General features: G+C 47.6%; 1 protein-coding gene across 1 annotated transcript in view; it reads left to right on the top strand.

The window, feature by feature from the left end:
- ube2f (ubiquitin-conjugating enzyme E2F (putative)) overlaps positions 1 to 12363 on the top strand; it is a 179205-nt gene that overhangs the window by 137692 nt on the left and 29150 nt on the right. Inside the window, exon 5 of the mRNA XM_041200601.1 lies at positions 4431 to 4498. Within this exon, the coding sequence (XP_041056535.1) occupies positions 4431 to 4498 (68 nt within the window). The remainder of the gene's footprint in view (positions 1 to 4430; positions 4499 to 12363) is intronic.

Genomic DNA, 12363 nt, shown 5'->3' with positions numbered 1-12363 from the left:
GTGTGTCTCTCTCTTTCTGTGTGTGTGTGTGTGTCTCTCTCTTTCTGTGTGTGTGTGTGTGTCTCTCTCTTTCTCTGTGTGTGTGTGTGTGTCTCTCTCTTTCTGTGTGTGTGTGTGTGTCTCTCTCTTTCTCTGTGTGTGTGTGTGTGTGTGTGTGTCTCTCTTTCTCTGTGTGTGTGTGTGTGTGTGTGTGTGTGTGTGTGTGTCTCTCTTTCTGTGTGTGTGTGTGTGTGTGTGTGTGTCTCTCTCTTTCTCTGTGTGTGCGTGTGTCTCTCTTTCTCTGTGTGTGCGTGTGTCTCTCTTTCTCTGTGTGTGCGTGTGTCTCTCTTTCTCTGTGTGTGCGTGTGTCTCTCTTTCTCTGTGTGTGCGTGTGTCTCTCTCTTTCTCTGTGTGTGCGTGTCTCTCTCTCTTTCTCTGTGTGTGCGTGTCTCTGTCTCTTTCTCTGTGTGTGCGTGTCTCTCTCTCTTTCTCTGTGTGTGTGTGTCTGTCTTTCTCTCTCTCTCTGTCACTCTCTTCGTGTGTGTCTCTCTGTCTCTCTGGCCTGTGATTGCTCCACCATGCAGTTTCTTTACTCCCTCTGCGAGAGTCTTTGTCTACTGCATACTCACTCAGTGACATTCTCACTGTCTCCCCTAACCTCAGTACCTAGTAAAGCCTAACCCCTGAGGAAGGAAAAAAAACAAGGAATCTAATTTCAGGAAAACTCTTGGAAACCCCTTCTCAACTCCCTAACGCTACTTGTGAGACATCACTAAACATGTTTAACAGAATATTCCCCTCCCCTATCCTGTTCCCAATATGCCCCAACATCCTTAGGACAAATACCACAGACTGACAACCACACAATACCCTTCAGTAGTTGTGTATGCTGAGCATCATTTACCTTCTCTGTGACCCCTGGGTTTGAAATGTCCCAAAGTCGTCATCTTCTCTGTGGAAAGAAGTTGCTGTTCACTGAAGTCAAATCCACGTTCCCATGGATTGAGAACGTTGGATAGAGTCACTGATTTAAGGTGAACGAATGAGCCGAATTTCCATTTTATGTGACTTGAGGTTTGTTCCTAGCTATCAAGTTCCGTGAGTCCATCAGACTTTTTATTCCTCCAAAAATTGTGTTAACGGCCTTGGGAATGGTATCCCTTGCAAACCATAAAGCAATTCTGAGGCAGTAACCCGGATCCAGTTTGATCCAAGCAGACACAGTTCATATGGGTTTCCAAAAAGTGGTTCAGCACAACCCCTGAGCAGGTGAGGACCAGACCCAGTAAAGGTGATGCAACAAGTGAAATGTTTCTAGTTGGATTGCAAAGTGGTTTTGCTGCGGGAGCCAGAGCCTGATAATGAAAGCTGAATGCCCTGGGTGGGCTGCACAGGGATCAACAGATGGATGGGGGACCAGGGTGGTGCTCCATGGTCGATCGGTCAGACATGAACCCTGATTGCAATGGATTGATGAGGAAGGGGGACAATCCATGTTTCATATGCTAATGGTTACGTTACTACATCAGCAACTCTTGAGGTTGAGAGTTCAAATCCTACCGTGAATTGAGTTGAATAAATCTGATCGTTTATGAGCTGGTCCTGGAAAAATGGCCATGAGTGCCATTGCATTGTGGTACAATTCCAACTGGTTCGCTGATTAGCTTCAGGATAATATGCTACCCCTGTGTAGTTTGGTCTACATGCGACTCCTGTTCCACATTACCTGCTTGCCAGTTAGCCCCATGTCGACCATCTCCCAGTCATCATTAGAGTGATAGAAAGAGCCACCAATCGTGCCATCAAGCAACACCTGATCACCGGTAACCTGCCACTGAAACTCTCTCTTCAACGCACGGGACTGCATCGCTTCATGAGGCACGTCCGCCACCACCACCTCAGAACAAATAAGGATGGGCGATAAATGCCAACCATTCCGGCACATCCACATTATGTGCACAAATGTTCATTGCAATATCTACTTGGAATAAGGTTCAGGGCATGTTGAGGGGATGCTTGAAGAATAATCAGTCTCTGTGTGGAGGGGGTTGATGGGCTGAATGGCCTTTACTTGCAACAAATTTTCTTATTATTTATGCGTGTGTGTGAAATATGTTGCAGCATACTATGTAATATATATGTGTGTGTGTGTGTGTGTGTGTGTGTGTGTGGTATGGTGCGATATGTTTCCTGACAAATGGTGCGATACAGTGAAATTGCAATGAGTCAAATTCGGATGACACAAAATTCTAGTTACATCAGTCGTCAACCATTCCCACCGGCACAATAGCAAATCCCATAGAACGATGCCCGTGATGAGCCGAAATTCCACGCTGGTAACTCCAGATTAGCTGAATTTGTCTACGCTTGTCATATGACCATGTCGACCAATCAGAGCGGGGTTAGACCACGCGAGCGCGAAATCGTGGAGCGCTGGGCAAGCCATCATTTGGCATCGAGATTTCCCTGTGAATGGATGCGCAGAACCTGCGAGTATGGCCACGCCGGCGAGAAAGTTGTCAATCGGGGAGATGGTGAAGCTGAAATAGCGAGTAAAAAAAAACTGTGGCCTGAAGCAGAAAGCAGACATCGCGAAAGAGCGGGAGATTTGGCCAACAAGTTTGTCCACCATTTTGAAACACAAGGCGAGCATCTTGGAACAGTTCAACCAGCAGACATTCTCTCCAGCAAGGAAGAGGATGAGAACGGCCGTCTATCCTGATGTTGAAGAAGCTCTGCTAACGTGGTTCAAGGCAGCCCACATAGAGAACATTCCTATCTCCAATCCCATCCAATCCTGCAGGAAAGGAAAGTCACCCCGGCAAAGAAGCAGAGCCACATGGCGTTCACCTGCGGCAGGTGATGGATGGCAGGACCGATTCAAGATTGGGCACGGCATCGTCTTTGGTGCAGTAAACGATGAGGGTGTGGCTGGTGTAAGCAGCAATGGTGGCTGGTTGGTTCCAAAATGATCTCACCCATGTCTTGAACGAGTACGTATCGAAAGACATTCTTAACGTGGATGGAGCCGGACTGTTTTACGGCCTTTTGCCAACCTGCTCTTTGACGTTTAAAGGTGAAAGGTTTAATGGTGGAAAGCAAAGCGAGGAAGGCATCACTGCTCTGGTCTGCACCAACATGGATGACACCGAAAAGCTGCCCCTTCTTGTGATCGGAAGCTCCAAGAAGCCACGTTGCTTCATGAATGTCAAGACACTACCCGTGCAGTGAGAGGACAAAACTGCCTGGATGACCTCCGGCATCCTTTTAAGGTGTGGATCAGGAAAAGTGGACAAAATATATCAATGAAAGAGAAGGAATTTTGCCATTGTTACATATAACTGCCCCGCGCATACCGACTTCCCTGGCCTCAACAGCATGGAACTGTTGTTCTTACTCCCCAACACCCGGCTCCAGCCAAGGGATTAGGAACCTGAACCTACCACTGACGGCAGCCAAACCCTCAAGTTATTGAGGCCAGCGATAAGAAGCAGGACTTCAATCCAGCTGCACTGGGGGCCATGTTCATGACAGAAAAGGCCTGGAAGATGGTGACAGAAGCCACGATTGCCAATCGCTTCCACCACGCTGGGTTCAAACAGGTTACGGCTGCACAAGGTGTGGAGAACAAGGAGATGTAGGACGAGGCCAACCAGCCTGACGGTGAGACACTTTTTGCTCGCCTGCGGGAGGCCGGCATGGAAATTACCGCAGAGACAATCATGGGAGCTTGCACGGAGGTGGTTGATGCCATAGGCTGCACGATGGAACAGACAGATGATGGCATCGTAGATGCAGGACGTTCTTCAACCGAGGAGGCCGACGATGCTGAAGATTCCAAGGAATGCCCACTCGCTTGCCCGCCCGTTTCCCTAGCTGAAGCCGCAAAGGCCACAGGGACGATCTGGGATCTCTCACGGCAGCGTGAGAACATGGGAAACATGTTGAAAACAACATTGGAGACGTGGCGGACTGCATCACGCACGTCCAAAAGCAGCAGACCCAGCAGAGAAAGGGTACGGAATTTTTCCAAGGCTAACTCCCAGCCTTTTGCAAGGTGAAGGTTAAGGTCACTGTAAGGTGTGATCAAATTTAATAAAGACTTTTGCACACGTTTAATGCTTTACCGTGTTTTCATCTGGCGCTTGAATCTGTTTTTTCTTGACACTGACCACGTTTGTAGGAATATCGGGTTACATAAGAGATGCATTCATGTGGGAAAGGGGCCTCCTCTACTCTCATGAAGCTCCGCTGAACACTAATTTGGAGGCTGATCTGGGATTTGACAAGTATGTTGTGTACTTGTGCACAATACGATGCCTGCAAATGGCATGGGTTATATGAGAAATTTTGTTGTATTTGTGGCAAATGGTATGTGTTACCTGTTGGGAAGTGCTCCTATCTGTTGCTGATGTTGTTCCATCCAAACTTATTTCCTGTTCCGTTAACAGATGAAGGGTATTACCAGGGTGGCAAGTTCCAGTTTAAAACGGATGTTCCAGAAGCTTACAATATGGTGGTGAGTAAAGGAGCTTTGCTGATTTTTTTTTTTGATGAATGCAAAGACTGAAGGGAAAAACAGGAGGAACTGGATTCGGAAATTCTGATTGTTTTTATGTAAATTTTTATGCACATCAAGGTGAAGAATCATGATGCGGGTGTGGACATGGTTGACAATGGCTGACCTTCCCATTGACACCCACATCCCGTGAAAGAATTAAAAAATGTATCGAGCAAAGTAACAATTTCAGTGTCACAGTGTTAGCATGGAGTACTCCCAGGACAGGTACAACACAGGGTTAGATACAGAGTAAATCTCCCTCTACACTGTCCTCATCAAACACTCCCAGGACAGGTACAACACAGGGTTAGATACAGAGTAAATCTCCCTCTACACTGTCCTCATCAAACACTCCCAGGACAGGTACAGCACGGGGTTAGATACAGAGTAAATCTCCCTCTACCCCGTCCCCATCAAACACTCCCAGGACAGGTACAACACAGGGTTAGATACAGAGTAAATCTCCCTCTACGCTGTCCCCATCAAACACTCCCAGGACAGGTACAGCACAGGGTTAGATACAAAGTAAAGCTCCCTCTATACTGTCCCCATCAAACACTCCCAGGACAGGTACAGCACAGGGTTAGATACAAAGTAAAGCTCCCTCTATACTGTCCCCATCAAACACTCCCAGGACAGGTACAGCACGGGGTTAGATGCAGAGTAAATCTCCCTGTACATTGTTATCCCTTCAGGTGTTTCATGGGAATGAGACTGGATAAATCTGTTAACACAAATGAATCGATTAATTCTGCACTGCCACCTGGTCACAGAGACTGCACGGAGTTGTTAGCTTTTTGGTGCATACCCTTCATCAGAACTGAAAACAGCATGTTTGGAAAAGCAGAGAGGGGGCAGGGGAGGAGAGCCAAATTGCTATTTCAATCATAGCAAGTTGTGGGCTGAATGACCTGGAAACTGTGTGGCAGAAAAGCATTAGGCAACGTGAATGATCACCAGTGAGGTAATGCAGAGATAATTGAGAATTTAAAAAAGGTGGAACTAGTTGGGACTTGAATAATGACAGGAGAGGTCGACCCAACTAAACCTGCGAAGAAACCGAGCTGTAAGTGTAGCAGCTGCAGAATTAATGAGTTGTGGTCGGACTAACCACCCACCAGAGCACGAAGCATTTTCTTCTCTTCCTCCTTTTCCTTCTCGTGTTAAATTTAGCTGCGTGCCCTGTGGGCTCCCCTTTGTTCGAGAGGAACCAAGGACTGACTATAAACATGACGTGTGCTGTGGTGTTTGTCATCTGTGTTTATGATTTCCAGCTTCTGCCTGTTTTCCTTTGCTTTCTCTCTACCGGGTGTGGTAAAGTTCCTACAGAAGAAGGGTTAATCACAATAAAGACCTGCAGCTGAAGTGAGGAATCTGCAAACGTTGCATCCGCAGGTTTTTGCCCTTTTTAGATTGGAAGAAGCGCTGACGGATATTTTTGCAGTTAGATATTAGCCTTGTCAAAAGCTGATGTAATTAGCTGTCATCCGCAACTGTCAAGCTCTCCAGTGACTGGTGCTCGCTACCAAGGGCAGTGCTCCATGCCTCGGGGCACTTGTTGCCATTGCCATGCACCCGCTGCCAAGTAGTAAAGGTGAGAGCCAGCGAAATGAAAGGTACAAAATCAAAATATCCCCTCAATCGTTGGGCTTTTATTGACCTTGGATAAACCTGTTCCAAATAAGCTGATTTGGTTTGAAAACTTCTAGCACTAAATACAGCTTACGACTGTATAAAACTGAGAAAACATTCATCGACAAAGCCAATTAATAAACCTTGAAAAGGATTGAAGCAGAATTGTAAAAAGGGGTGCACCTAAGAATGGAAAGTCAAAAAGGTGAAACTGATTTAAAAAAAATTTAAACTGTGAGGACAGCATCTGGAAAAAGGAACCATCATTACAGACCAAAGTTAAAAAGGAACACCTTTTTTTGAGGATAAAGGGGATGTAACTGAGAAAATTAAAAGGTCACAGAAGAAAAGATTGCTAGAAGAAGAGAGATTGGAACAGATTCAGTTTGTAGATCTAGGGAGCTGGTGGTTGTAGGGATAGCCATCTGTGTTGTACAGACTGTACCGACAGAATGGCTACTGGAGTTGGAATTGAGAAAGATTAGAAGAGGTACTGCAGGAGACAGAAAGAAATGACTGGGGATGGTCCACATCGGGGTAAATAACAGGGGGGGATAAACAATATAGACAGTTGCATTAGCTCATTCCAAAACTCAGAAATAAGAGGTACCATAGTGATTCGCTCTTATACTCCAGCTTTTTGAAAAATAGGGGAGGCTCCAAGACAATTGAGAACACTCTAACAAAATTATTGACTTTGGTATAAATGAGTTTGAAAGCATTAGGCAAGGACACTATTGGAATGCGCCTCATGAATTATTCAAGCTTACACACCCACTCTACATCTCGGGCATGATTTGATCCACGTATCGTACTCCCTAGGTGCTTAGTGCACATTCACAGTATTGTCTTAATGAGCAGATTAATTTAAAAACCCCTTCCAGCCTGTATATGATTCGCAAACTATTTTGGAATTGACCAGAAATGTGAACTCTTGGATCTGAGCTTTGGTTTGCAGCCCCTGACCTATTTAAGCTGTGCAGGATGCAGCTGTATTTTTGTCCAACAGTGATTATGTATTCCTGGCTGGTCAATGCGTTTGCCATCAGAGTAGGATCGGCTTTAGTGGGATGGCTGGAACTCTGATTGCATGATGCCCAGCAATAAGACCAGTTCACATACTGCTTCTAATAGCCCAATGGAATGACTGTCACATCTCATGCTGAAGGTGAGAAAGATTGCTGCAGCAGGTGCTATAATGCTATCTCTTACTGTTTCTAATGCATACAGGAGTGGGCACAGACCTAATGATGGAATCTCAGTCTTGGAGTACTGAGTAATACCTTGAATAATATCACTGTACAGGAGGCATCTGTGCTTTGTCCCAAGCTTGGTGTGTAGGGCGATGTGTGTGTATGAGCCGTAATTGCCAATTAAACCTGTCGGCACTAATTTTGCAGCAAAGGCAGTCTCTTCAGAGTGCCTTGTTGAATAGCAGCAGATTAGATCCCTGAATTTAATAAGACTGCCCAACAATTTAATTACAGGAAAATAGTCGGCCCAGTCAAAAAAGATATGGAGAAATTAATGACAAAAGACGGAGAATTGTTCAAGCTTCAGGGAGAGAGTGGATTGTGTGGGGAGGGGAGAGGCTGAATAGACTGAGTGGGAGAAACAATGAATTGTAAGCAATAGGGAAAGATTGTAAGTGAATAGATTGTTGGGGGGAGGAGAGACTGGGCGTCAACAAATTATTCAAAGCCAGGACAGAGTGACTGAGGGTTGTGAGGGGAGAGGGGCACTGAATGAATGGATTGTGATGGAGGGGCAGAATGATTGGAGAGCAAGAAAAGAGGGTTTGTGAATGAAAATGCGGTCGGAGGGAGGTACTGGGAGTGGATAGATTTGTGAGGGAGGGGCCAGGAGTGACTGGAGAGTGAAGAGGAGGGTTGTGAGTGAATAGCTTGTGGGAGGAGTGGACTTTGAGTGATCCTGCAAGGATAACCTTGACAGACCTAGGGGTTCTAGTAGACTCGACTGATGTTGAACTATGTTAGCAGATCAGTACAAAACAAGTCTGAGAAAGTCATGACCAAATTCAACAGATATGGGACGAGGGTAATGCTTTGGACAGAATGCACTAGGTTACTGAATCCTCTTTTTGAAGAATGTTACAGGTCCCCCTGGGCTACCCCACAATTTACCAGATTTGATTAATTAAATTTCACAATTTTTCATGGTGAAATTTAAACTCGTGGGGGATGGAATTTGTCAGGATCGTCAGGACCCTGACCTCAAGCCCAATTCAGGGTTCGGAATCCAGAAATGGGTGTGGCAGAGCGTCGCTTGAGACCTTCCCATTAACGGCCAATTACGATGCTGCCTCCTGGAGCCCTGTCGAATTAAGGATGATGAGCAAATCAGGGAAGTTGGAGGCCCAATTTGGAAGGCCCAATGTGATGTCTGGCTAGCAGCCCCACCGGGAAAGGTTTGTGCTGCTGAGGTAGGCAGAAGACCACGAGGGCACATCAAAATGGAGGCACTCTCTGCAGGATTGTAAAAAGTTAAAGATCCCTCACGGCCACAGCTGTTAGGCTATCGGAGTGAAGGGGGAGCCCCTCTGTCAGATGCCCTGAGGCTGTAGCCACCATTGCACCCAAGCAAGTATGTGCTGGGGTCATGGTGAAGTGGCATCGATGACTACCCTCCCCTCCCCGCCTACACCTCTTTTCCCACCCCCCCTCTCTCCCCCGATGGTGAGATGGCATCGATGACTACCCTGCCTACACCTCTTTTCTCCTTCCCCACCCCGCCCCCCTGGCACAGGGTGCCACTTCATTCAATTCCAGGATCCACTCTGAGGCAGGAACATGCTGGAGTCGACCAGGCATGCTCTGTTTTTGATCTTTTGTTCACGGTCCCATCTCCTATCCTGCCTATGCGGGGCCAGGAAAATCTGATCCGTGGTCTCTGGGTTGCTATCAGTTACGGTACTGCGCCTTTTTAACCCTTTATGTGCCATGACTTAATTCAAGTAGCCAATGCGAAACTAAATATTAGACAAAGTTACTTATTGTTTTTCCGCATCAATTCCCCCTTTCTGTTTTTTTGATCCTGGTGAGCTTGTGATAATGCACCTGACTAACCAGCTCAGTAATCGGAGTGATGTTGGCACATTCCTCATTGCAACAGCTTTTACATTCCTGCACTAAGGTACACACAGGGAGTACTGTAGGCTGCTCTGGAAGTGTACAGTTGTAGGCTAAAGATTCTCTTTCAGTTGCTGAATAAGAAATGTCACAAGGCAGCAGCAGTGAGATTCGGGTACTTGCTCCTACCCAGGAGCATTTACCTTAGCTCAGCTCAGTGCAGCATCAATGCCTCTAGACCAATCTATCTGTAAGCTATGAAAGGTCAGGGATAATTGGGAACAAACTAGCACAGGGTCTGCACATCCTTCAGCTTTACAAAAGCATCACTGGCTCCAATCACTTGGATGGGCTTTGAGTTCTGGGTCGGCTGCATTACTGTAAGCCCAGGACTTAAGGTGGGAATCAGTGTGTGCTGGAGCCCGGTTGGGACTCCGTTTCCCTAACTAGACTGTGATCTGATTACAAATCCCGACTTTGTTTACTTTATTTGCTTCAACCTGTTTTACTTAACCAGGCTCATGTTGTGGGTGAGGTGTTCATTTCATAACCCCTGTATGCAAATTTCCTGCTGCGTTACCCCACAGCAATGATGACACTTCAAAGGCATTTAGTTGGGGATGAAGTCGCACTGCAGCGGTTCAAGGTGGCAGCTCACCACCACCATTTCGAGGGCAACTAGGGATGGGCAATAAATGCTGGCCCAGCCAGGGAAGTCCATGTCCTGTGAATAAATAAAAAAAGCTATTTGGAATGGCCTGCGGGAACTCCAAGCTGTGCAGAAATGGTGATGGCGTCATTTTCTGTGCAGGTGTAATCCTGCAAATGTCGGGAAAGAATCAACTGCTGAATTGTGCTGGTCTTCAATTCAAAGTGTGAACCTTTACGTTGCTGGCTGTACTAGATGTGGAGTGTGACTGGGCCTATGTGCTAAACAGTCTCAGGTTAGTCAGGTTGACTGGCACCAGATACTTCTCCAGAACCCCTGTTCAAGAGGCAGTGGGTAATTATTGACTTCCCGCTGTGTTTTATTTCCAGTAGTTTACAGTCACATTGGGCTTGTCCTACTTGGGGCCCAGTCCCACCAGAGATGACAACAGCAAAATACTGCGGATGCTGGAAATCTGAAATAAAATGCTGGAAGCACTCAGCAGGTTGGCAGCATCAGTGGAGCGAGAAAAACAGAGTTAACGTTTCAGGTCGATGACCTTTGATCAGAAATGATCTGACCCATCGGGGGAAAGATCTAGTGTGACTCTGCATTATGTGGGGAAAGGTCTGGGAGTGACTCTGCATTGTGTGGGGAAAGGTCTGGGAGTGACTGCATTGTGTGGGGAAAGGTCTGGGAGTGACTGCATTGTGTGGGGAAAGGTCTGGGAGTGACTGCATTGTGTGGGGAAAGGTCTGGGAGTGACTGCATTGAGTGGGGAAAGGTCTGGGAGTGACTGCATTGAGTGGGGAAAGGTCTGGGAGTGACTGCATTGAGTGGGGAAAGGTCTGGGAGTGACTCTGCATTGTGTGGGGAAAGGTCTGGGAGTGACTCTGCATTGTGTGGGGAAAGGTTTGGGAGTGACTCTGCATTGTGTGGGGAAAGGTCTGGGAGTGACTCTGCATTGTGTGGGGAAAGGTCTGGGAGTGACTGCATTGTGTGGGGAAAGGTCTGGGAGTGACTGCATTGTGTGGGGAAAGGTCTGGGAGTGACTGCATTGAGTGGGGAAAGGTCTGGGAGTGACTGCATTGAGTGGGGAAAGGTCTGGGAGTGACTGCATTGAGTGGGGAAAGGTCTGGGAGTGACTGCATTGTGTGGGGAAAGGTCTGGGAGTGACTGCATTGAGTGGGGAAAGGTCTGGGAGTGACTGCATTGAGTGGGGAAAGGTCTGGGAGTGACTGCATTGAGTGGGGAAAGGTCTGGGAGTGACTGCATTGAGTGGGGAAAGGTCTGGGAGTGACTGCATTGAGTGGGGAAAGGTCTGGGAGTGACTCTGCATTGTGTGGGGAAAGGTCTGGGAGTGACTGCATTGAGTGGGGAAAGGTCTGGGAGTGACTGCATTGAGTGGGGAAAGGTCTGGGAGTGACTCTGCATTGTGTGGGGAAAGGTCTGGGAGTGACTCTGCATTGAGTGGGGAAAGGTCTGGGAGTGACTGCATTGAGTGGGGAAAGGTCTGGGAGTGACTGCATTGAGTGGGGAAAGGTCTGGGAGTGACTGCATTGAGTGGGGAAAGGTCTGGGAGTGACTGCATTGAGTGGGGAAAGGTCTGGGAGTGACTGCATTGAGTGGGGAAAGGTCTGGGAGTGACTGCATTGAGTGGGGAAAGGTCTGGGAGTGACTGCATTGAGTGGGGAAAGGTCTGGGAGTGACTGCATTGAGTGGGGAAAGGTCTGGGAGTGACTCTGCATTGTGTGGGGAAAGGTCTGGGAGTGACTCTGCATTGAGTGGGGAAAGGTCTGGGAGTGACTGCATTGAGTGGGGAAAGGTCTGGGAGTGACTGCATTGAGTGGGGAAAGGTCTGGGAGTGACTGCATTGAGTGGGGAAAGGTCTGGGAGTGACTGTGCATTGTGTGGGGAAAGGTCTGGGAGTGACTCTGCATTGTGTGGGGAAAGGTTTGGGAGTGACTCTGCATTGTGTGGGGAAAGGTCTGGGAGTGACTCTGCATTGAGTGGGGAAAGGTCTGGGAGTGACTCTGCATTGAGTGGGGAAAGGTCTGGGAGTGACTGCATTGAGTGGGGAAAGGTCTAGGAGTGACTGCATTGAATGGGGAAAGGTCTGGGAGTGACTGCATTGAGTGGGGAAAGGTCTGGGAGTGACTGCATTGAGTGGGGAAAGGTCTGGGAGTGACTGCATTGTCTGGGGAAAGGTCTGGGAGTGACTGCATTGAGTGGGGAAAGGTCTAGGAGTGACTGCATTGAATGGGGAAAGGTCTGGGAGTGACTGCATTGAGTGGGGAAAGGTCTGGGAGTGACTGCATTGTCTGGGGAAAGGTCTGGGAGTGACTGCATTGTCTGGGGAAAGGTCTGGGAGTGACTGCATTGTCTGGGGAAAGGTCTGGGAGTGACTGCATTGTCTGGGGAAAGGTCTGGGAGTGACTCTGCATTGTGTGGGG

The sequence above is a fragment of the Carcharodon carcharias genome, chromosome 12 (genome assembly GCF_017639515.1).
Source record: "Carcharodon carcharias isolate sCarCar2 chromosome 12, sCarCar2.pri, whole genome shotgun sequence".
Classification (NCBI taxonomy): Eukaryota; Metazoa; Chordata; class Chondrichthyes; order Lamniformes; family Lamnidae; genus Carcharodon; species Carcharodon carcharias.
The sequence above is the reverse complement of the archived record's forward strand: the minus strand, read 5'-3'. Positions and strand labels throughout refer to the sequence as shown.